General features: G+C 42.0%; 1 protein-coding gene across 4 annotated transcripts in view; it reads right to left on the bottom strand.

Moving 5' to 3' along the window:
* NTRK2 (neurotrophic receptor tyrosine kinase 2) overlaps window positions 1-19503 on the bottom strand; it is a 200580-nt gene extending 181077 nt beyond the window's left edge. For all 4 annotated transcript variants that reach the window (XM_042877533.1, XM_042877531.1, XM_042877532.1 and 1 more), the window contains exons 1-3: window positions 19295-19503; window positions 2166-2240; window positions 1851-1922 (exon numbers count right to left, since the gene is read on the bottom strand). In XM_042877533.1, coding sequence (XP_042733467.1) covers window positions 1851-1922; window positions 2166-2240; window positions 19295-19503 — 356 coding nt within the window. The remainder of the gene's footprint in view (window positions 1-1850; window positions 1923-2165; window positions 2241-19294) is intronic.
* Between the last annotated feature and the right edge of the window lie 5318 nt (window positions 19504-24821).

Genomic DNA, 24821 nt, shown 5'->3' with positions numbered 1-24821 from the left:
CATCTACCTTGATACAAATTGAACTTATTATTCATCATCCTATATTCATGGTCATAGAGACAACTGATTACTCTCCTCATTACAATTGCTCTCTTTTTGAAGATAGAGATCTATATTCCCTTTCAGTCTTCTCTCTATTGGACTGAACATACTCAGCATCTTAATTTCTTAGAAGATTTCTTTTACAAAATACTCTACTAGTCCTCCCTGTAAGATCTTTCTACACATGTAGATTTTAGTATCCTCATCCTACATTTAGTATACTCATTTTAGTATCATTTAGTATCTAAATAGATGCCTTTCCTGGTCATGGGTACAGATGCCAGGATAGCAGCTACACTAATGGGAAAAATCTAACATTAAGTTCATTTTAATCCCAGACTGAATTTTCTCTGTTCTACTGCATTAAGCTAAAATTCTGTCCCAGCATAGCAACTGAATTGTTCGCAGCTGTGCCTCTTGACCAGTAAGTTCTCATTGCACATTTCCACAGACAGCACACATGCATTGGCTTTATAGAGTTTCATCTTTTGCAATCATAATTCACTGAGTAATTCCCACATAAGCAGAAGAACAAATTCACTTCAGGAATGTACTTCCTTATATCACCAACTAGTTATAGTAGAAGTTATTTATTAATGACTGTAAGAAATAATATGGCCTTACAGCTAAGCAAAGTCTGGTTCACAGTCTTCGAGTGACAGTAATTATATTTAGGCAGAAACAGATATTCACATCCACTTCCTTATGTAAATTAGTTGCTATTCTTTGGAAAACACAGGTGTAGAAAGTGATTTCATTTTATTAGCAAAGCCTTGAGCTTGGTTCAGCAGCTCTTACATATTGCATGGAAGTATTTTTGGAAGCCTGCGGGTTGGTCTTATGTCTTTTTGATCTCATTAGGACCTAACAAAAGCAAAGGGTTGAGTAAGTGCTAAACATCTAAAGAAGATGGATGGACTGAAAATATACACTTGAATATTTGATTAAAATACAGTACCTGTGAGGAACTGAGCCCGACACACATTTTGTGGTACTGGACCCATGATCTTCCATGTAAGTAGCAAAGTGATCTATTCTTTAGCTGTCCTAGCAAAAAGTTCTACAGTCCTTCACAGGCATGTATGCACATCTAAAGTGTAAGTAAGCTCAAAAAACACAGGCAAAAAACTCCACTGAACACCAATTCAGCTTCCTGAAATTCATGAACCACAAAACTGCAGTTGGGTATGAAAGTAATCTCATTCTTATATTCTGCTTTGGCAACATTTGCTTAGATCATGAGTGAGCTTCTGAAGTGAATCTTCTGTTCATCCTCACTTACAGGGCTCTGCTTCACAATCTTGGCAGTCTATGGGAATGCAAAGTGGTCAAGCTACACTTGAAGATATGCTTACCCCATGCATGCAGCTACTGCACTGTAGCTGCTAAAACACATTTGACCCAACGAATCAGGCTAAATCCAGTCAAATCCTTGTCACTGAGTGCAATGCATAGAGGGTGGACAACGCGCCTGCAGCACCAGCTCAGTTCAGCTGAGACAGACACTGTGCTATACTACGTACCAAAAAAGACACAGCCAGAGACCACTGCTAGAGACAGGATAATGAGTTAGACTGCCTTTTCACCAGCCTACATTATGTTCCTATGATCAGCCAGTTCTATATCATACATGCCCTACACTCTGCGAGTTCCTTACCATACATACCCTACTCAGGTCAATGAATGACAGATGGTCACTATACGTCTGTCTCGTTATAACATTTTTTATTAAAGAAATGGTAAAAGAGAGAAAGAAATTCACAAGAGTTAGGGTTTGGATTTGAAAGGCAGGCGCTTTTCTTACTCACATGTATTGTAGGTTGGCATTTTTCACAAATGCCTGACGGGACACAGATCTTAAGCCTGAATCCACCACGGTCCTGTGAAAACAGATAAAAATGTTAGAGTAGTCCATTTACAATACAGTGATAAGAACAATGATAATAAATGGCTAAAATGAGAGTGTGGGGGAAATCACTACAAGGCTGAACTGCAAGATGTATCACTGTCCTCTGTAACATATAAAGTCATACTTACACTCTAACGAAGTCTGTACATACTTCCATGAGAGAAATGAGAAATGAGAAAAAGTAATTTTAAAAATATTTATTCCATGTACTCACAGATTTTTAAGTCCAACGTAAAATCCAACTTCATTGTCATTGATACTTTCTAATTTTCTCTGGTTTGCGATGTAACTGTTGAAAAAGCAGGCAGAAGAGAGTATGAGAGTGGTTCCTATCATGGCTTTGATTGTTCAGAGGCCAAGTATTGAAGCCTGCGTGCTTCAGTGGTTGCTGACCTATTGCAACTAACACTAAGCCCTAGTTAGATCTTCTGCAGTGCACAGGTACACCTTAAAATCTTCCCCATTATTTAAATTATACTTTGAGGTCTGGAGGAGAAACAGTTGAGTTTTACAAAGGGAAAATGAAGCAGTGCTCATCAAGGAAGGAAGTCACCCTGAAGACAATAAATAAATCTGCATCACAGTGTCACCCTTTTCCAGGACACTGCTTCCCTACATCATGCATTCTATAGCAGCAAAAGGATCAGCCACGATGGTGGCAGTGGAGTTAAGCTACTTACATTTGGGGTGGGATCCCTTAGTTTTACTTCCCTTGTACGGTTAGCTTAATCACTTGTTAAACTGATATCCACCTTGTCACAAAGCAGTTTCAATTTTATTCACAAGATGTAGCAATAAGAAAACAAAGGAAAGGGAGGATGCATTGCATTATACTACATAAACAAGAGGAATTTAAGAGAAGAGAAACTGTCATAGTGGAGCAAAACACTGAGAGTACACTCTCATATGAAGAATAACTATCTGAACCCCAAAAAGCTTGCGGGCATGCAGGATGGTCCTTTGTGTTATTATCATGTGCGAGCTATGATTGTCCAGTGGTATCCTACAGATTTTAAATTAAAATGTTGTCTGTGGAATTATATAAACTGTTAACTCTTCTTCAGCAAGAAAAGAGATTTCACAGCACAAATAAGGCTGTCTAATAGAAAGGGTTAAGTAGAAACTGCAATTCGTTTACCTTCACGGGCTGAAAAATAACTCTGATGTACAAAACCTCCCTTCTAAAAAGTCCATGCATTTCAAAAGATAACACCAGTCACGAAGAAACCCAGAAATGCACTTGTACTTTCATAAACATCCAGAACTAATCAAAGCCACAGGTTTGCTTATAAGGTTAAAGTGTTTCTTTGATAGAATAAAAATTGTTTTCACTTTAAGAATTTTTTTCCTATTTAATGAGAATTCTGATGAAGTGGAAAGGAAAGAGTATTGCTTTCCCAAAATCAACTAATCTACTTTAGCTGGTACGTAAAAGAAGTATGTTGTGTGCCCACATCCCAACAAAAGCCTGAGAATCCCAAGAGTTGGGCTGGGCTCTCCTCCAAGCTATAAAGCTGACTTGGGCTATACTCTTGCCAAATGCCAGGGAAAGCAAAAAAGCTTCCCTTAATGGCATTCACTGTCTCTCGGGAAAAAAAGAAAAGCAGTGAAATGGCACTAGACATCACTAGTGTGACACTAGACAAAACACATTATCACTGCATCATACGACAATGAGCGCTCTGCGGGTCTTCATAGGCTAAAACTGGCCATTACAAGACTGTGGCTTACTTTGCATTTTGTGCATGCTTCCCTTAATTTTTAAAGGCAATCTGATCTCACCGCTAAGGATTTGTTAATCTATTTTGTTAGTGGTGGTAGTTGGGAAATTTATATATTTTGCCAAGTAAAAACAACAGAATTGTTTATTAAAGACCCCCAGTTCATCTATCTGAGTACTGCAAGGGGGTGCATCTGGACCTCCCTTGTTCATTATTTAATCTTCTCTGTGACTTGGACCTTATCATGCCAAAAAGAAGTTATGCAAGGGATGTCTAAGATATCTTCCTCATCCTGTCCTCAGTGTTCAACCAATGAGAACCCTGCTGAGACCAGACAGAGACAGAGAAAACATAAGAGAAATGAAATAAAGGAAAACAGACAGGGAAACACAGAAAGAAGGTACTCAGAGAAACATAAGAAAATAATCTGATGGACCAATTGCACTAGCTAAAGATTAAGCCATCAAAAAAAGCTCTGACAACCACTGCCATAACATACATCCATCTCTTAAACACATTTATCACACATCTGCATTTGACATCACAATTTTAATCATAAAAGCATTGAACAAGAACCTCCCGCTAGGACAAGCTACAGAATTCTGACATAACTTATAGAGTTGCATAGAAATATATTAGTGTATTACATTCTGTGGTAAACCTCAGCCTATGTAAAACAGCTCAGCTGTGCTGCAGTGAGAGAAGCCACCACAATTTGCATCAAACAAAGATCCAAATGCACAGTCTATTAAAATAAATCAGTGTCAGTCTGCTAGGGAACAAACTAAAGGAACGGCATTTGGGAGGAAGAAGCAATAAAAATTCACAGCCTTTTCTCGTCTATCTTTCTCTTGCTGTGCAAAGAAGGGATGTTCTTTACTCTGATTTTAGCCTCTTTATGGTGGATATAGCAAATGACTTATGATTCCAGTTTCTCACTAACTTGAAGAATCCCAAAAAACTCAAAACCATTGACTCTGCATAACTGCACTTCAAGTGAAGACTGAGAAGAAATTCTGACTAACTCAGAAAAATAGCTGCTGTGTGTTAAAACACCCTCCATACAGTAAAAGGCAGCAAAACACATTTCATACCACTAGAAAACCTTGCAAAGAGTGGACAGATGTAATTTACCATAAGCAAGGACTCTTAAGCTTCCTCACTTGCTTAGCAAGACTGTTTTAAGTTAAGCTTCTGCAGTTTTTTCATAGCACTGAGAAAGAACAAAGTCCAATGACTAGCTGTACACTTTCAGGGGAAGTTCTGTTTAATTTAGAGGGAGGTTGGAAATAAAACCTTTTCTCTAACTGAAGTCTATTTTTACCTTCTTCACAACTACTCTACCTTGATGCTACTTATCATCAAACATTAATACTCTAAAAGCTCTGTCTTGCAGTGGGCGGCGCTGAGAAATGTAATTTGCCTGCATGTCCTTAGGAACATCCACCCTGTTCTTTAACTGAAGGTTTTTATTGTAGCAGAGAAGAAAAACATCCTGACTCACTGCTGGCTGAAGTCACATGAGGGGCTTGGAAGCTTCCCCTGCACACCACAGCAAAGTGCAGCACCACCAAAACCTGGCTGGATAGCACCCAATGGGATGGTGTAAGGCACCTCACAAATACCAGCTACTGCCTCTAAGCCAAACCCTCTGCTGTCCGCAACACTACTCACTTGATTATACCATAGCATTCTGTCTCTACTTCAGTGAGTCATCAGTAAACAGTATCTGGTTTTAGACCTTTAATTTCATCTCCCCTTTGTAAACTACTGATTAATTCTAATAAAGGCATTCAGAATCATAAACCTACTGACTGCATATTGCAAACTACAACAGTATGTTCATTTCAGCATGCTTCAACAGCTGTTGAACAGCATCACACACTTTACTCTTTCTGTAACCTTCTGGAGAGGATATTTTGAAATCCCATAGTGAAAGAGTTAGCTCTTCCATACTTTTTTCAGGAGGGCCAGCTCTTCATTTCTGCTTTTTACATATATGAAAGACTGCATATTGCATTTGCACAAAGTCAGCAGAGCCACAACTGAACTATGATAGCATGGAGAAACATGTTCTGCACTTTAAATCAATTCAACTTCCTTTGTGCTTCAGCAGCTCATAAAACTATTAAACTTAGAAATGACTTTCAAAGACTTTCTTTTTTAAATTGAAAAGAAAAAAAATCAGCCAGCAGAATTATATCCCTTTAAATTATATGATTGACTCTATTTCCTCTGTGCTAACGTACATTAATATATACTACTCCATTTAGAGCTGCAAGGGCATGCTGGATAACTCAGCACACACCAGCCTGAACAACATAGATGTAAGCATATAAGACTGTAATTGGGCTCCAGAAGTACTGCCGCCAGGAAGCTCCCTTTATGGGAAATGTATTTTCTTAACACACTGAAAAATAAACCAACAATATGTTTAGTCCTGATTCATATAGATGGTTAAAAAAAATAATCAATAAACATTCCCTAGTGAAATGGAATGTTTCTGAACTTTGGGAAAACTTCATACTCTAAGTTATTTTTTCATGTAGTCTTTAGGGAGAAAGGCAGCACACTCCAAACACTGGACTAACGTAGATGAATTACTATTTAATGACATGTCATGGATGTCCCTAATCTACATTACTGTGAGAGTTGTACGTAACATCCAAAATTAAACACTGCAAAGTTCCCTACTGCTCTATTTTCTTACAACTCAAATGTCAAAACAAGTTCATCAAAAGGTATAGTAAAACTTACAGAAACTTTCAGCACACCTGGGCTGATTTATGGTTATGCATCGAAATCATGCAAAATTTGTAAGCTTGACACAAAACTTGATGGAACTTGGCAGATTCAAATGGATTTCATTTGTAGCCCCTCTGAAATCAAACTTAAAATAATGCTTGAGGGGTGTGAACTCACATAGTTTGAAAATGAAGCATAGAGCTACACAATGCTGCGTACAAGGAATGCCAGGTTTCAGGCAGATGCAGGGACCAATGATATATTCTCTACTCAAGCAAGAAATATTTACACATAGAACCAAGCTCCCCATAGAAGAGAAATTCTGACAGCATGCAATGAGTACAGTGCAGATATCCACAAACTGAAACTTCTCTACAAATAAGCTGAATTTTATACCAGTTTTTTACTGGTTCCACTGTCCTCATCTGCTGTCATCAGTGCCAGATTTCATTAGGCCAATCTCAAGAACTTTGATGGCTGGAAAAGCATGCCCCAACTCAGGGAAGAAGTGCAGTGTCCAGTTAGTCCACCACAGATCTATCAAGAATTCAGTAATTTTACAAACAAGTGCTTGACTCCTTGGCTGTCAGGTGTCTTCTGACAAATTCTGAGCAAATGCTGTGGTGATTGGTGGTTTGTTGTGTTTTTGTTTTGTTTTGTTTTGTTCTTTTAACTGTGAATCACCTTATATTTCATGAAGAATGGAAAAGCAACTATCACGGCCTCTTTAAAAGTCATCCTTTAGGGCTATTCTTCCTCCCAGTTAGAGCATTTAACCATGAGTTAGATAAGACAACAGGAGATAGCTCTTCACATATCATGAATAACACATATCACTGAATAACGCTGGGACCTGTCTTTGCAGCCACTGGCACATGATTTTTTTGAGCAAATGCTTCAGTACACACTCAGATAAGATGCTGTTCAGGTCTATCTGGAGCAAGATATCCCAGGTCAGTGAATACAGTTAGCTTTAACAGTTCCCTGTTCTTGACGTATGGTTGTGCCAACTGGAGACAGCAGTGGTTTTATGCCAAGCTACTGAGGTTATTCAGTCAGTAGTATCCAATTGTTACCATGCCGTTTCCATTGGGAATTTCTCCTTTAATGCTGAGAATCCTGAACAGTTAGTGCCAGCCCAAGAACTTAAAGCAGGAGAAAGCACAAATGCAGTGGAGATCCCAATTTGGTTCTGGCACTGCAGGAGCAGATCCATAGCCTTTCTTATGACTACAACTTCCTGGGAAGTGGAAAGCCCACAGTTTGCCAGCCAGCCTTAGTTCACTCTTTACAGAATGCAAACATGAAGGCAAAAGTGAAAATAAACGAGTATGTCTGCAATGCAGAGTTTAAGGAAACAGTTGCTATATTTAGAGGCAGAGAAAACGAAACATAATGCACCCTTGGGCTTACTTATGTCTCTGGTTTGGCTTCAAGGTGTTTGCTCTGTTCTATTCAAATAGCACACTACCAAATGAAGCTAACTCTCAAAACAGTTCATGCAGCTGCCCATATTTAAGATTCATGCCCTTGATACATTTCATATAAGAACTGCATTTCCCAAAATTAATGCAGAGCTTACTTAACTATTTTCTCCATTTGGATCACCATTCAGAGTACCTGTCTTCCCCGCTGAGCTCCATGAAGTTCATACAGCTAAAATTTCACCAAGACATCAACTTTTGACATTTCTCCAGAGGTCAGTTGACAGCTATGGTCTAGTTTTCTTTAGCAAAGACATTTTGGAAATGCTGATATTCCTTGATATATTCAGAAATATCAGTTGGACAGACAACAAACTATTAAATCAGAAAGGTATATCTTAATACTGACTTTATACTTATCTAGAAAATTCATTTCAACTACTGTGCATGAAATCGTCTCAGCATACTGTCAAGAAGAGACTTAAACTACTGTACCAGGCCCTTTATAACACATACACTAAAAATAACACATTATATAAACACAAAAGAAGAGTGGTGAATGTGGCTCTTTATTAGTTCTTCACAGTGAACACACAGAAGAGTAAACATTCTTTTTTATCTTTTTGTAATTTGGCTTGTTAGTATGAAATACCATCTTGAAGGAACATATAAATACAAACAAATATGTGACATTTTTCCTCCTACAAAATCACCTATTGTACTGACTTTTCAAAGGATAGTAACACAATTGTTCTTTTTTTCAGCACTTGTATACACTACCTCTGCAGCTGTTACTGGCCTGGATGCAAATGAGAATGGAAAAATATCAGTTCCGTAACAGGATTGCTCCTAACTATCCTTCAGATGTATCTTTTCAGTTCTCTCAGTGAATCAAAACATTAAAGCATCTCAGTTGATGTCAAAACCTTTGAATTCTTTTCTTCCCAGGCACGAAGCTCAGGCAGTGACTGTGGAATGGAAGTCTGAAGTGAGTTGCACATCCTTCAGTTAGATTAACACTTGTTGACATAAATCAGTCTGCTTCACAACAGTTCAAGTGCTTTTCCTATTTTCAAGTTTTAAGATGTTCAGCATTATGTGTGTCTTTTTACAGAAGTTGCCCCGAAAGTAATGCCTCCTACTTATTTCCATAGAAATTATAACAGCTACAAGGAGCACGATAACACTGTTTAATAGAGCAAATTCTCAGCTACAAGATGGTATTTTTCAACATAGTCACCACCATTAGCATTGGTCTGCATGTTGTGCTCGCAAAAATCTGCACAAGTAGAGGTGACCCACTGTCACTGTTGCCACTGCAGAAATACAATACCTGGTGCCTAAATGTGCTCACTCCCATGTTGTTATCTCTATCAGTGTTCAACAAGCATCAACAAATGTTAACAGGAGCAATTTTTTCCAATTCCAATTTTAGAGGAATTCAGTGACAGACTTTTGCCGCATATGTACTCCCATGCCAGACACCATTTTGTCTGACTGCTCCTCTGCTGCCATCTGTCACGTGGTGACAAAAGGTAAGGGAATACTGCTGGGAAGGTTCAACCTCTACTGCCATACCATCAACATTGCTGCTAATGTTGTGGGCCAACATAATAAAATGGGAGGCATTTCTTTTGGAGCAGCGCTTGTAATCTAAGATGAAATATTCCCTCTGAAATTCCCTCTGAGATCAGTCTGCCTTCTACATATACCTCCACTAGTTGAAATCCACACTTCGCATTATTTGGTTTCAAATTACCAGATCTTAGAATATCAAATATTCTGTTCATGATATTCTGATCAAGAATACCTGCTCTACTTGGCACTTCACCATTCACTGTGTGTAGCACAACTTCCTGCCAAATGCAGATCAAAAGGCAGTACTTTCAAATGATGAAGTGAAACTACAAAACTTGAGGGCATCTATTCAGGAAAATCCACGTATATCCTCTTAATAGATTAAATTTGCTAAATAATTTGACTGCTGACATCTCAGATAATATTCCCTTTTCCATAAGCTATCAGAAGTAGTTCTTCCCCTATTTTTACTTAAGTCTTGAAAGTCTACACACGTGGTAATAATCTCTATCACTTTTCTCTGTGATTACTAAACAGAGAACTCAGCAGGGAGACGTTTTTCCAATCTTCAACTGATACCGTCTGCTGCTGTGGTTCACAATTCATTTCTTAGTCTCCTTTTCAGGACCTGTGAAACATCTTGGGTAGACTTCAGTGCAGGTCTGTCTTCTCCAAGCTTTACACTGTATTTTAATGGAAGATATACACAAATACATCTTCATATTATGTTACCATAATATTGTTTTGTTTGCTCCTCTAGGCCCAGAACATGTTGCCACCTAATGTATGTCAGTACCAATATTATTATTTTTATTTAACCACAGCATTTTTTCAGAGAAGGTTTAAACAGCATTATAAGTACTTTGCTAAAGCTTTCCAGGGGGACTCTTTGCTCTTCCACATCTACAGTCTCCTCTTTCTATTATCATACTTATTTCTATTACTTTCTCTGTCCTGTATTTCTCTTCATTTTAATTGGCCAATGTTTTTAATTTACAACTAAAGATAGCACTTTTCTTCACTTGAAGCATCCTATTTTTCACTTAATGCAAGTAGTTTCCTACTTGCACTGCTTATATTAGCATAATGATATATTTGTTACACTGTCTGAACACGTGTCAGGATCCACTGTATTTCTATCACTTGTGCTGACTGCTATGTTACAGCCTCTTTTTCCGTAAATTTCTGTTTCTGTACTTGTCCAATTTGACTTTTGGAAAATCCTCCCATGCAGTGATACGCACAAACCACTGTACTGTATCTTCCTTCAGGTTTGTATTTGTATTTCTGTTTATTCTGTTGCTTGACCTATACACATTGCCTTTGCTAAAATGAGATCAATCTGATTTATCACTGCATTCATTTACTGTTACACTTCACTGTTACACTTTAGCAAAATCTACTCTTTTCTAACTGTCAATTTTGACATTATTTCTAATCTTTGATCAGCTTTTCTGCTGTTTTCCCTTCAAACTATACACTTGCTTTTCGTATACCTCTTTCACAGCTAGTGTTGAAAGACTGGTCTTCTACAGTTTTCCTCCAACTTTTCCAATATTTCTGCAAACTCACCTTCTCCTTATCCACCAGTGCTTTCATAGCATCCTTCCATTATCTTCTGTCCCTGCCACTGCTTAGGAGTAGATCAACATTTTTCTCATCTGTCAGCAGTTTATTCTTAAGGCTCTTGCAACCACACCACATTTCTGCACACACCTTTCAGTGCTCCTGCAATCTATATACCTTGCAGCACATCCCTTTCCCAGGATGGATGAAGTGTTCACCTGCAATTACATAAGCAGGTGTCAGCCAGACATTTTGCTGACATCCCCAACTTTTCAGGACTCTCATCCCCTAAGTCTTTCACTTCAGATAACCTCTGTGAAGAGAAAAATTGCTTCATGCTAAATTGTTCATTTTATGTCATGACAAGAGATGGAAGTATTTTATAGCAGACTGATTCTGTCCATATAATCAGACCAAGCCAACAGAAGGACCGAGTGCCCTTTCTCTTTACAGACAGAATGCCATGGAGGGCTGGGAGAAGTGTTCAAGGCAGGAAAGATCAGTACAATCTTTCTTCCACCTACTCTCACTTCCAGAACAAGTGGTATATTTCTGCAGCTGTGCCACCTAGGTCCACGTCCGCCAAACTTCACAGGCTCCAGGCAACAAGGCGGTCACTGCACACAAACACAGTGCAGCAGCTGCAGTGATTGCTAAAACTGAAGGAAAAACAAAAAATAAAAACAAAAGAAACAGAAAAGCCTACAGAAGTAGCATCCAGCTTTAATATTTCTTTCTAGTTAAGTGCCTTAAAGTCACATGCAAACTTGCCAATTCAAAATGTTTGTAAATACGTTTGAATCCAACTTGAAAAGTTTAACATTTTGTGTACATGTGTAAGCGTGCAATACACTGTATTCAAAAGATATTTACATTCCTTCCACTTTAAGTTGTGCGAGTAAAATACTTCATTGTATGCCTAAGTTCACTAGTTAGTCCCACTAAAGTCAATAGAACTGCTCCCAGCAGGAGGGTAGTGTGTTCACCAGGTGAGGACTACTGTACACATAACATGTTCAAAAAACAGTTTATTAGAAATTAGAAAGACGTGAGTCTGGAGGAGGAAACAGGAGATGAATAACCAATATCCTATTCACCTGCCTATACAAAATAAAATGGAATTTCACCCTCTTGAACTAGACCCATAATCACCAAATAGGTTCTGTTGGTTTAAAAATCAGATCAAAAGCCTGTCTGTATGAGGTAGCAGGCCACAGGCTGGAAAGAAATTATGGATATTGCTGTCCACTATTGTCCAGAGCACTGGGTTCAATTCTTACCTCCTCCTAAGGGAAGTCTCTCAAAGGACACCATACCATAATGCAACCTGAGAGAGGGCAGCCTCAGCCATACCTGTTTGTGCAGCTCCCCTTTCTGCTGTAACCGACTCTCTGTGAAGCAGGAACAGGACCAAGCCTTCCCCTGCACAAGCACTGTGGTCATTTAGCTTAACAGACTGTCCTCTCTGGCCCAAAAGCAATTCAGATGCTCCACATCAAGTAAGGCAACTCAGACGGGAAGAACTGAGGCAAATCCACATCTGTATGCCATACAGGACAATGTTACAGTTACAATGCTGACATGCAAGACTCAGGTTCAGACCCGCACTCTGCTTCAAGCTGGGCAGTCCCAGCATGCTTCATGGAAGAGGTTTGGTTGGGCCACGCAGACATCTCACTCGACAGCTTGACACTTCTTGCTGGAGGAATAGTTGTGCTTTTCTGTTCACCTCGCTGAACCAAGCCCCCCAGGTTCTCTGCAGAGAGTGGAGGCAGAGGATGTCTCCATCAGGTAATTCACAGCAGGAATCTAATTTGGCCTCCTGAATCACTTCCTGGAAGAAACGCGCTCTCCACTGCTGGCAGGAGAGCAGCCAGATGCATTAAGAACCTTCAGTGCAGTCTGCAAGGAGTCACCAGATTTTAAATGCTGCAGCCTAGGACGTTCCCAGACATGCTGAGCAAGTCCAGCGCGTGACACTCACAGCACATGCTGTGAAGTCTCTCAGTGCATGCCCGTCAGTCTGACATGCCCAGTATGTGCACTTGATTTATCCACATACGCTTGCTGTGCTGTCTGGCATTTAGAAAATCAGACAGTTGTTGCAAAAGAATGGGAAAAGTCACGTCCTATACACACTTCATATGGGATAAAGCATCTGATTGTGTAATACGCACTGCACTGGATATCAGCTGAATATGGCCCTAATTATTTTTACTTGTAGGCTCAGAAATAAAAAAGTAAAAATAAATCAACAAGTCTCGAACTGAGAGATTTCTTTTGGCTCAGATGTCAAACCATGAGGAAAAAGAGTGAACTCGCCTGGGCCGAGGCAGAGCTCCCATGGAAGCCCAGGAGTATTGTCCTTTCAGTGATGTTACGTTTCTGCAATGGAGTAACTTTGATTAATGCATTATGCCTTTATTTAAATACCAGGTGGACGTAAATAGTGGGCCATGTATTCTCTGTGGATCCAGCAAAAGCTTCTGTAGTGACTGCAGGTACCACTATTTTGCACATTGGCAGCACTGTGCAGGTTTATTTCAATAAAGAATTAGTGAAAAAATGAGAAGCATCCTTCTAAAACATTCCATCTTGGTGTCCTTTTGATTCAACGTATGTAGTCTTCAGAGGGTAGGAAAATGCTGGGAAACCAAGAAAACCCCAGAGAAACATACATCAAGTAAAGCAGTAATAGGCCCCTTCTGTCCTAAGGGTGAAACAGGTAGGAAAACACCTGAAAAAAAGTCACTGCCATTCTTCCTTTGTGTCTTCTACTCTGCCTTGGTGGAATATCAGCTCTGTCAAGTTTCGCCACTGACTTTAACAAGGCCTCATCTGAGCATCAGCTTTCGCTTAAATAAAAGGCATCAGAGCACCTGTCAGAGCACCTGGCTGGATTAGAATCAGTTCAGGTTGGTTCAAGTCACATCATTTAGAGATTGGAGATTAAAATGCCTTGGGCTTCCTTGCTCCACTTTCTCCTAGTTCTGCAAAAGGTGTATTTCTTGAAGCCTTGTCTAGGAACCAAGAAATACTGACCTGAAATTTGATCTTCAGGAATACATCCTAACAGTGACTAAGTCAGAAACAAGAATAGATGAATTGGTGTGAAATATGGTGTGAAATATATTTAATAGTTCCAGCTATAACTTCTGCTGATAATCAACATTCAGTGGAGGTCATGTTCTTCCAGGAAATTTTTTTAAAATTGCATATTCACAACAGAATATCCATGACGTGGCTTCGTTCCCATAAGTGCATTATGGTTCTTCAATGTTATGTTAATAGAAGCTCTGTAGGAAACAGTATCTCCATATACATATTTCAGTGGAGTTTAAGCTTCGTTTGCTTTATGTGGTTTCTGAAAATATAGGCTCACTATCAAAAGTTGAATTAAAGTGCATACCCAATATACATGATTTCAATAGCACCTCTGTGCCTACATACATTTCTATAAAAAGATCCTAGCAAACACAAACAGTGTGCAGTAACAGAGCAGTGCAGGCATATGGCTTTCAAACGTCTGTAAATTTATTTCTCCACTTGAAATAATGTGAATTAATACAATCAGTGCTCCACTTTTTAAAAGACAGCTTTCAAAGAGAGGCTTTTGAGATGTGACAAGCTAAATATACTTTTAACATCAGTAAGTATTGAGAAGGTTTTTAGGATTTTTAGAGTTCCCTGCTTCATTTTTCGTCGTTTGTAACTTTTCATTACCTGCTATACACATCCAGCTTGGCAAGGAGATTCTGCTAGCCACCATCATCAGTGTGTTGTTAGACACTGCCACAGTGAGAGATGACAAACAGGGATGAGAGAGAAGCATAATCCAGAAAGATTTTTTTTCCTCTTACTTGACAACAAAATCCAAAATGTAGAAATAGGACTCTTGTTTAGTTGTATAAAAAATTTTATTTTATCATGATTTGAGATCTGGAATCTTGCTATGCTGCTGTCCCCCTTTCACTTAGCATTAAAAAAAAAAAAGAGAGAAAATGCCATCCTAACCATATCTGAGGCTGGACTGCCTAGCCCTCTGTTTTCCCATTAGTAGGGGAGGAAATGCAAGCCTCTTGAAAACAGCATATTCAAGAGTAAAGTCTTGAATCCAAAGAAATGGCCTTCATTTTCATGTATAAATCTCAAACATCTCTTAAAACTCGAGCGACCAAAGGCAGTGTTTCGCCAGCCCACTCCTACACAAGGCTGAATACCTCCTGATGGATGCTGCACTCACCCAACTCGCCTCAGCCTGCTGGAGAGAGCCTCTGCCAGCCCCCAGAAGCCCCATCGCTCCTTACCAACCGGAAGGACAAGGAATAAAACATGCCATAGAGAAGGCGACCTGAAAGCAACAATACCCAGCATATACAGAACCATTTGATTTATGATCTTTTAAATGTTTTTAGAGTCTGGAAATTAAAATACTGATTTTCACAATGCTTACTTTAAACTTACCCTAACCCATCACTGAAACTTTAAAGAAAGATGAGAAAAAAGTGACAAATTCCTAAAATGAGCTATTATATCACCAGTGTCCAAAACCTCTTTAATAATTCGTAGCCCAGTGCCTTGTATTTTACTGTATAACTCCAAGCCACTAGAAAGAGCTTTTCAATCCAGCTAAGCCACCTAACACTGAAGAGCCAACAGTTCCTTTGAGGAAGAAAAGGCTAGGAGCTGAGAAACCTTCTAGATTTACATTATATTTATAACTTTACATTATATTTAATCTACAACGGTCTAGAAATCTGAAATGAAAGAGACCCAAAATACCAACAGCACTGAGCTTCAGATGAATTTCAATATGCCTTTTTTTTAGCACAAGCTCACGTGACTTGTTAAATAATTTACTCTATAAATTACTTATCCTGTCTTATTTATTAACAATTCTAGAGTGCTTTATATAACTGCATTAGTAATTTACTTTGTGGTTTTGAAACGTACGCAATACACAATCACCTCTCTCTTCTACTAGGCAAGCATGAAGAAGTCACCTACTATTTTGCTGGCAAGCAATTCTTCCTGACACACACCGATTAATTTCAAATTCCATTTACCTGAATAATCATAAGTCAACGTATTAATGACTTGATACCAGAAACTGGGCCAGGAATACACTAACAGCGCAAGGAGTTTCTTTGAAATCAAGATCTATGAACTGTCACACTTGCTGACATATACTAACAATACACACTTCTTAATGAGAAAGTATCAGACTGATCCTTCCACAAAAAGTCTTGAACACTTTTGATGCTAGTAATTTACTACCTACTAATATTCTTGCTCCAGTGATCTCAGTGAGGACTACTTATCTGCTGTAGTGCCTGGATTTAACAATGCTCATACACTTGTTTTGCTCTCACCACTCTTGTTCCTCAGCTCTTAGCATGAGCTTCAGTGACTGATATCACTGTTTTAATGTAGGGCTTCACTTTGGAGTACCATTTATCTCCAGTAGTATCAGCGCTACCAAACAATTATTATGATTGAGCTCCGTTTTGATGAGCAGTTTTAGCACTGGCATATGCTTTCCAGATCAAGACCAGCCCATGTCAGCATTCTAACAAACAAATCCAAAACCTTATGAGAGGCAGAGCATTTCCAGAGTCTGTCTCTTATTCCTCAGAATTAGAAAACTTGCAAAACAACAAGGAAGGGAAAGAGTGAGAAAGATGACTAAGAAAAGCACCAGGCAGAAATACTCCTATGCCCTCCTACACTGAGTTGCAGCAGTCGGGCTTCACATGGCTGATGCAGAAGTGCTCTAGAGGTCTTTCTGCTGATTTCTGTATGTTTAGATGCAGATCCAAGCAGGAATACAGTTACACTTGGACTGGTAGGAGTGGGTTCATTGGGCTTTAACCTGCCGTTTGCCTGTGGGCCACTACGGAGACGAAGCTCCATGCACGGGGCAGTATGGGCACACAGCACTGTGGGTCTGCTGTTCCTACCATCACCACCCATCTCTCTCCCAGCTCCCAGGGCCAAGGGGACACCCTGCTGCCCCTCGCATCCTTCCAACTCAGCAGCCAGCCCTCTGCACCACCACAGGGTTATGTGTCCACCTGAACCATATGGTTCTCGCCAAACCCCAGAGCCTAGGTGTGGGACTTTAAGCAGTCAGTGGATGCCTTGCCTAAGATTGCCAGATCTACTCCAGTCGAGAGGAAGGTATAAGGGATAAAAGGAGGATTGGTCTCAACAGGCATGTGGGAAATAGATGGGGACAAATTACCAGAAATAGTCTTATGCTCTTCTCACTCTTACTCATACCAAAAGTAATTCCACCGGAGATGAACAGAATTGTGCTCTTGTATCTACAGAGCACAAAAAAGTAAAATCAGGTCTCATGCTTTGTAAGTAAAATGTAATGCTTCAATCTATTAGACAGGTTTCTTAGCTAGAATAAAGCAGGGTATGCAGTGTTAAAAAGATGTTTTCACAATCTGCATCTACCATATAAGAACCACTTTCTCACTTATTTACTGTTCACTAAATTCTCACAAAATAATATGATGGCCATTGCAGACCAACTTTTATGTCAACAAAGTCATCGAAGAGCCTTCACGTTCTGTGTTAAAAGTACTCTGGGAAAGACCGTCTTAAATATGTGCCACAGCATCTCCTGAGAAATCCATGAGTCAAAATTATTTTTGGATCACCAAACACGACAACATGCAATGTCACAGAATGATACAGTAAAAACTGAGCAGAACTGTAAAGACAGCAATGCTGAAAAAAACACAGGGCACAATAAAAGCAAGAAGCACCAGTGCAAAATGACTAGACATGTTTCAAGCTGGTCATGGATGGAGTACAAATTTATGTACGCATTTCTTTCCCTGGCCTTTTAAATAGATTTTAAATTCTAGGGGGAAATTGCTGCATTGCCTCCAAATAGGAATTATGAAGTAATAAGCCTAGGAAAGCCTATGAAAATGAGCGGTGATTCATAGTTCGAAGCAATCTTTTTTAAAAAAGTAATCCACTGAATATTAAGCAAACATCTGAAACAATAACTGCTGTAAGAACTTGGAAATATTGTAGGTCCTAAAATCTACTAAAGATAGGCTACAGAGGAACAGCAGGGATGAAAGCCCCCATTTTTTCCCCTAAACTCTCTGGGAAATGCAGCAAACAGACTACCAAAATCTGCAGAAAGGTAGCCCAAAGGCTATTGAATTAATCTAATGTCACACAACACTTTGTGTCATTTTTGTGTTGATTCTAAAGAAATCTGAGAAAGAGGAGAAGGAAGTAGAAATGAAACTGCGAGAAATCTGTACGGATTTAGGGAAAAATATTCCAGAAGCTTTTACAATAAAATTGTCACGTGAAAAAACGTTTGTGAATTTTTGTGAAAAAATCTGGAAACAACAGGGCCCGGGGAAGAAAGAGATGGAAAAAGCAAATTTAGAAGTCTTTCCCCCCAGGTCTGTCATCTGCACCCCCGTGTCCAACATTTTTGTTCAGCAAGTGTCCTTGTGCCTTTTCTCAGCTAAGGCATGCAGATGACCCTCAGTGCCAGGCTGTCAGAGGATGCAGGATTGAGCAGGAATTGCTATACAACTCCCTTACCAGAATCAGCTGCTGGCAAGCAGAGATGGAAGTCACACACAGGTTGAGACAGAAAAAACTTTTTGCTCACTATTAATGGGTTTCCTAATCCTCCATCACTCGCTAAGAAAGCACCGGGCTCGTTCCCCTGCAGGCTAGGGGCCAACTTACTGAGAAGGGCAAAGCAGGCTCGCACTCCTATGGCTCTGGGAGGGGAGACGGTTTGCGGCTGCTCTTTCTCAGAATATGCCGCATCCCTTCCCTTTCTTTTCTATTTTTTTTCCCCTAACAGAAATAAGGTACACGTGAAGAGACAGTGAAGAGGGTGAAATCCCACTAAAGCTCACAGGATTAAACTGGGGGCGCGAAAGTAAAATAAATCAATAACTTAAGACCTTCTCCGGGTCCGCTGCAGAGGTGCGCTGGGGGCTGCGCTCGCCCCGGGGTCGGTCAGGACTGGAGGCAACACCGGGCTCCCACCCCGCTCCGCGCTGCTCCGCGGCCGGCAGCGACTCCGCACCCACCTCCCGTCCCGCTCGCGGGGAACCGCATGGCGGCAATGGGGATTTATCATCCCAGTGGGCTCGCAAGGGAATCGCTGGCAAGTCGAGTGCAATTAAATCACAGCGGGCTTTCGGGCTCCCAGCCACCGCGGCTGCCCGCGGAACAAGTGCACCTCCGCGCGGGGAAGTTGCCCTCCGCCCGCCGCGCCCGGACTGGAGCCGAGGCCGGCCCGTACTCACATCTCGGTGACATTGTCATCCTCGGCGCTCCGCTGCGGCACGGGGAAGGACGCGATGCCCGGCACTGGCTCCGAGCACCAGATCCGCCAGGAACTGCAGCGACAGGACGCGGGGCAGCCTAGCGCGCCCCTCCAGCAGCCCAGCACCAGGCAGCACAAGCCCCACAGCCGCGCAAGGCCGGGACCCGGCCTCCGCCGCCAGGACACCATGCCTCCCGCTTACTCCAGCGCTGCCCGACTGCCTCCTCCCGCTGCTGCCGCCGCCGCCGCTGTCGGGGCACACGCCCGGAGGGAGGGTGCGCAGCCTTCTGCGCCGCGGGCCAGCACTCCGTGGCCGGGGCTCACATGGGCGCGCCGCGCCGTAGCCGCAGCCGCCCCGCCGCGGTGCCTGCCCGGGGCTGCGGAGCGGCGGGACTCGAGCGAGCGGGACTCGGCGTGACACCTGCCCCGGCCCCGCGGGCGGGCAGCGGCGCCGCCTGCCCCCGCGGCGGCTCCCGATGATGCTGCAAAACGCTCCGAGTGGAGCGGTCGGGGCAGGTGGCGGAGGCTGCGCTCCTACCTGCGGGGGCTCGGGTATCGCTGCCCGCGAGAGAGAGGCGGGCGGGGAGGGAGGGCGCAGCCCTCGGCGGCGGCGAGGCTCGGGGTTCCGAGCTCGCCGCTTCACGCACCGTCTCCTCCTCCCTCCAGCTGATAATAAAGCAGTCCTAGCTCCTGCTCCCAGCCCAAGCCGGGGAGCTGCCGGCAAAGTGACGTGGAGCTGACGCAGAGAGGGGCAGAAACTCCACAAAATGAGCCTGAAATCTGAAATCCAAAAAAAAAAAAAAAAAAAAAAAAAGGGAACAAAAGCAACTAGGGAGGGAGGAGGGAGGAGGATAGGAGGGAGGGTGCCGAAGAGAGAGATACCAATAGGCAGTCTGATCCGAAGCCTTCGCTCACTCGCGTGTACAGCCACACTCGCTCACACACATACTCATGCACACTCACGCACCCTGGGAGATGTGGGACCGCCCCGCCGCAGGTGCGGACGCTGGAGCGGAGTGGGAACACTTTGCCGGGAGGCAGCGGGCAGCTGCCGGGGCGGGGGCGACGGCACCCCTGGCTTCGGGGCGCTAAATGAGGATGCCTTAAGAGCCCTGGGAGGCGGCAGATGAGCGGCCTTTCTCTTTCCCCGGAACGCCCTGTTCATCCCTCGGCAGCTCAGCAGTCTGGTTCTCGTTCTCCCCCACAAACGTCCCCATGTTCCTCTCCCCCCCTCCCCTCTCAGGGTGCGGATTTTCCGCAGCGATTTTTGCGCCCGGATCCCGCCGCAGTGGCCGGAGCTGCGCGCACCGCAGGCGCCACCGCGCGTCCCGCCGCCGCCATACACCGCGCCCGCGGCCGCCGCCCCGCGGAGCTCCGCGGCACCGGCGACAATCGGCGCCGGCCGTCGTTTACACCCGCTCCCTCCCGGCCCGTGCGGCGCCCGGCTATGGGGGCTCCTAGAGCTGGGGGTTATCATTGGGTACACATCTGATCTACACGCGTGTCATGTGTTTGCAGATTCAACGAGCGAGCGGTCGGGGAAACGGGATCGCGGTGTTGCTGTTCTGTCGTTTCCGAGTCACTGTTCCCCGTGTCCTGATAAATGCCGGGCAGTCACTGCCTCATTGGTTGGCAGACTGCTTGCTTGCCTACATGCCATTATATTCAAAGATGGTGATGGCCCTTTCTTGCTGAATTGCTAGGGCTGTGTATTTTGAAATGAGTAGATCAGGGTTCCACCTCTGAGTTAAAGAAAGAATGATCACAGAATTTTCACTACGATGATACAGAACAAGTTGTCACTGTGCTGTTTAGGAAGTGCTCAGGAATCAATTTGACATGTCACATATTAATTGACTGAACACTCTGTTCTATTTGCATTTCTCAGGCTACGGAAATATACAGTTCTTGCTGGGTACATTCATAGGCCTGACACAGTCACCGTCAGGGCTGTTCTGCTTTCAAAGAACATCCTGCTAACACAGCTGCAGACATACCTCGCCGGAACTCTGATTCATGCTTCTGTATAGGGCAATGAGTAAAGACTGGAAAAAGATATGTAAATTAAAATAGTGTCAATCAGGTTACCATATTTACGTCAAATCTATTAGAAATCTGAATAAAATGGTTACATGTGTACAGGTCTTCTACTCAGAATACAAATCATTCCTGTCAGGTCCAGTAGTCTGTCATTTCCAAATAAAACACAAGAGGGGTTCAGAGAGTCCCAAGCAATAAGAATGTCCTAAACCCACATAATGCAGCATAGTGCAGCAGTGCGAAAAAATCATAAAAATATTATTCAAGCACAAGATATTTTGTCTGTAGGTAACGCAACTCTGGAAAAAAAATGGGAGGAGGGGGCATTAACTGTTTTAAATTAGGATATTTTTTTCTAAATGGAAATGTTCATAGAAATATAGCAAGTAAGATAAAAAAAATCATAGGACAATGTTCTAGATGCAGTATTTGTTGGGATTTTTAAAGTATTTGGATGAAAGTGTTTAAAGAGGAGGAGAGAGACTGGAAGATTAATAGCACAAATGGCAATATGATGCTATTTACAAAAAAAGCTGGGGAAATGTCTCTAATGCAGTTAAGCTTCCAAATTTTGGAAACCACTGCAGAATGTGAAATACTGTTCTGTGGAGAAATCTGCTTCCAGGTCTATGCCTGATTTCTTCTCGGTGAACACAGGATCAGCTCTTAAAGGCAATAAATGCTCATGGTAATATCCCTAATGACTTCATGACAACAAGCTTCAATTTTCCTGATTTTGTGTGGGCTCATACTGGACTTTACTATTTCATGGGCATAAGTTTGTTTTCTGGGTTTTCAGAAAATTGAGAACTGTCAAAATTTTATGCGGAGCCACACATTTGGATCCAGTAATCCAATAGATCAATGGTGTTGGAAGAATGAAGCTCTACAGATAAGATCTGGAACTTGATGAGCTGTGAGTCCATATTAAATGACTCTGGAGCATGCATTTGAAAGCAGCATTTGATGGCTTGGATTTTCCATAAAAGCATTGCTGGGGCACATGCCAGTCCTTTTGTAGAAGGGTTGGGGCTCACAGCACCACCATCTCTACATGTAGAGCTTAATGACATAGATTGCTGGGGTGGAGGAAGATAAGAAAAGACACCCACAACATGTCTGAAATGAAGGGAGTGTTCCACCTGGAACCACACAGCTGTCCTGCAGAGCAGGGGAAAGGGATACTCCTCCACGGGCATGGCTGTGAGCCTGGAGTCCATTAGATTCAGTGTTACAAGTGGCACAAAGAACGTATGATAAAATATTACTGTTTCTACATGAATGCATTTGTCTATAAAAATAGCACTATTCTTCTATGCTTTTTCTCACAGGCTTTGTTCAACTACTGCCTATGAGCTATTACCTAAAGGACAACCACAACCAAACCACCAGAGAGAAGGAGCTTTCTGGGAGTGTCACGAGAGCGCACATCATTCCAAAGGTGGTAAAACTAGAGCAAAGCCCTAAAAATGTGACACAGCAACAGAGTGTGATCAGAGGCCTAGAAAATACAAAGTCTGCATTAGGATTGAAAGAGCAGTTTTGTTCGGTGCTCAGGATTTTGAAGGGAGGTGCCATAACACTCCTGAAATACGCAAAGTGTTCTGCAGGGGATAGGTGAAAAATTTTTCCCTTGTCTGCTGGATAGGACAAGGAATAGTGGACTTGATTTACAGCCAAGAAGATTTGTGTCAGACATTACAAAAACTTCTGTATTGCTAGTACGACAAATGGGTCACCTCAAAGAATGCAAGGATCTCAAGCACCAAGCCTGTTGAGGGGCAGGAGGTGAGCACCTCCCCACATCAGGTAAGTCAGAGTCAAATTTGTCACTTAGTTAAAAACAAATTAACAACCTTGCAGGTGTACTTTTCCCTTGCAGTAAGCATTTCTTTGTCCATTTTTTACTAGTGCAAATGAAGTTATGAGAACGTGTTATGAATATGCTGAATAATCAAAGTGTTTTCTTGAAATTACTTGAAACTTGAAGTTATATATCATACATAAAGCATCTTTGTGTATCATAGAATAGAAATTACAGTAAGTATGTGGAAAGGTGCAGCATGATGGATTGGAGCAAAAAAGACAAGGTCTGAGAATTCAAAGAATCTCTGCAAGAGTGTTGTTATTCAGCTGGGGGTATAAGGAACTATGCTATGGAGGCTAGGGAAAGGTGAGAGCATGATGAAGGCTTGTGCCAGAGTGTCCTATCCTTACTCAAAGGCATGCACTCAAAAGGACCAGCCTTACATGTCAGCACCAAAGCAGCAACAGAGGCTTTGCATCCTTCCTGCATTTTTCTTACTGCCTGGAAATTCTGAGCAGTTAGAGAAGGGGAAGCATAGACTAATTCTAGGAATTCTAGATTTTATCAGTAGCTTTTTGCTTACCGGACTTATATGCTGATTCCATTGCAACTTCCCACATTAAGATTTTCATGCATTCATACTGAACCATGATCAGAGGGACACAGCTGCACTATGACTCACAGCACACATATAAACTTAAATCTCTAATGTCTGCTACGTTAGTAACTATGCTGAGGTGGACTTTTCCTTCTTTCTCAGTCTCCCACATCCTTTCCCTCAATAACAAAAGTTGCTTCCACGCAGCTCTTTTCAGAATTACCACCTGTCTCAAGGTATGCTCTAAGTGTCCTAGCCCAGCTTTTGTTATGTGCAGTGTTCCACTTGTTTAGAGTTTTATCTACCTTCTTAATCGTCACTCATTTTGCATTGCTGAGTAATGAATGCGATTTCCCCTTACCTTTTTCAAGCAGCGGTTTATGTTCGTTGCCTTTAAAGTGGAGCTCAATCCTGCCACCTCGTGTTCAAGATTAGCACACCACTTTATTTTGTGAGGAAGGGAAGGCTGAAGAGAGAGGAAAGGTAAGATGTACCTACCACATTTCTAACAAGCAAGGCATTAAATGAGACTCTGAGCATCTAATGGCTGATTCCAGTTGGATGTTAACAGAGAATTCATTTATTTTGTGCAATCATTTTTCTAGGGGCACTCTTCACACTTCAGTGTCACTTCTTACATCCCACAGTTTCAAAGATGAAGGTTGTCAGTGGCCTTCCCAATACACTAATAAAGCAAGGCGTGTACCCCAGTTTCCTGGCCTGCCATCTACGTCTGTCTCATGGCTGAGGTATTAAACAGAGTTCCTGCTAACACTGTGTTAACGTTTATCACAGTGTGTTACAAGAGCAGCATTACATGCTTTTCATCAAGAAGCAATCACATCATGGTAGAAGCAAGGATTCTCCTCATTTATCACAAAAGCTTGTATTTTTGGAGAAGGTAGTGAAAGTAATGATTGCATGGAGCACAAAATTCCATTTTCTGATGAAGTCCAAGGCAGAACTTTTTTCTGTCTTAAGGGACTTCACAGCAGCAATCCCCTGTCTCAATCACTGCAGGCTGCTACACCTATTTCATTGCTTTATCCACCACTCTTCTGA

Source organism: Lagopus leucura, unplaced genomic scaffold (assembly GCF_019238085.1).
Source record: "Lagopus leucura isolate 7727_CA_CO unplaced genomic scaffold, USGS_WTPT01 Super-Scaffold_100018, whole genome shotgun sequence".
Classification (NCBI taxonomy): Eukaryota; Metazoa; Chordata; class Aves; order Galliformes; family Phasianidae; genus Lagopus; species Lagopus leucura.
This window is presented reverse-complemented; position numbering and strand designations above follow the sequence as displayed.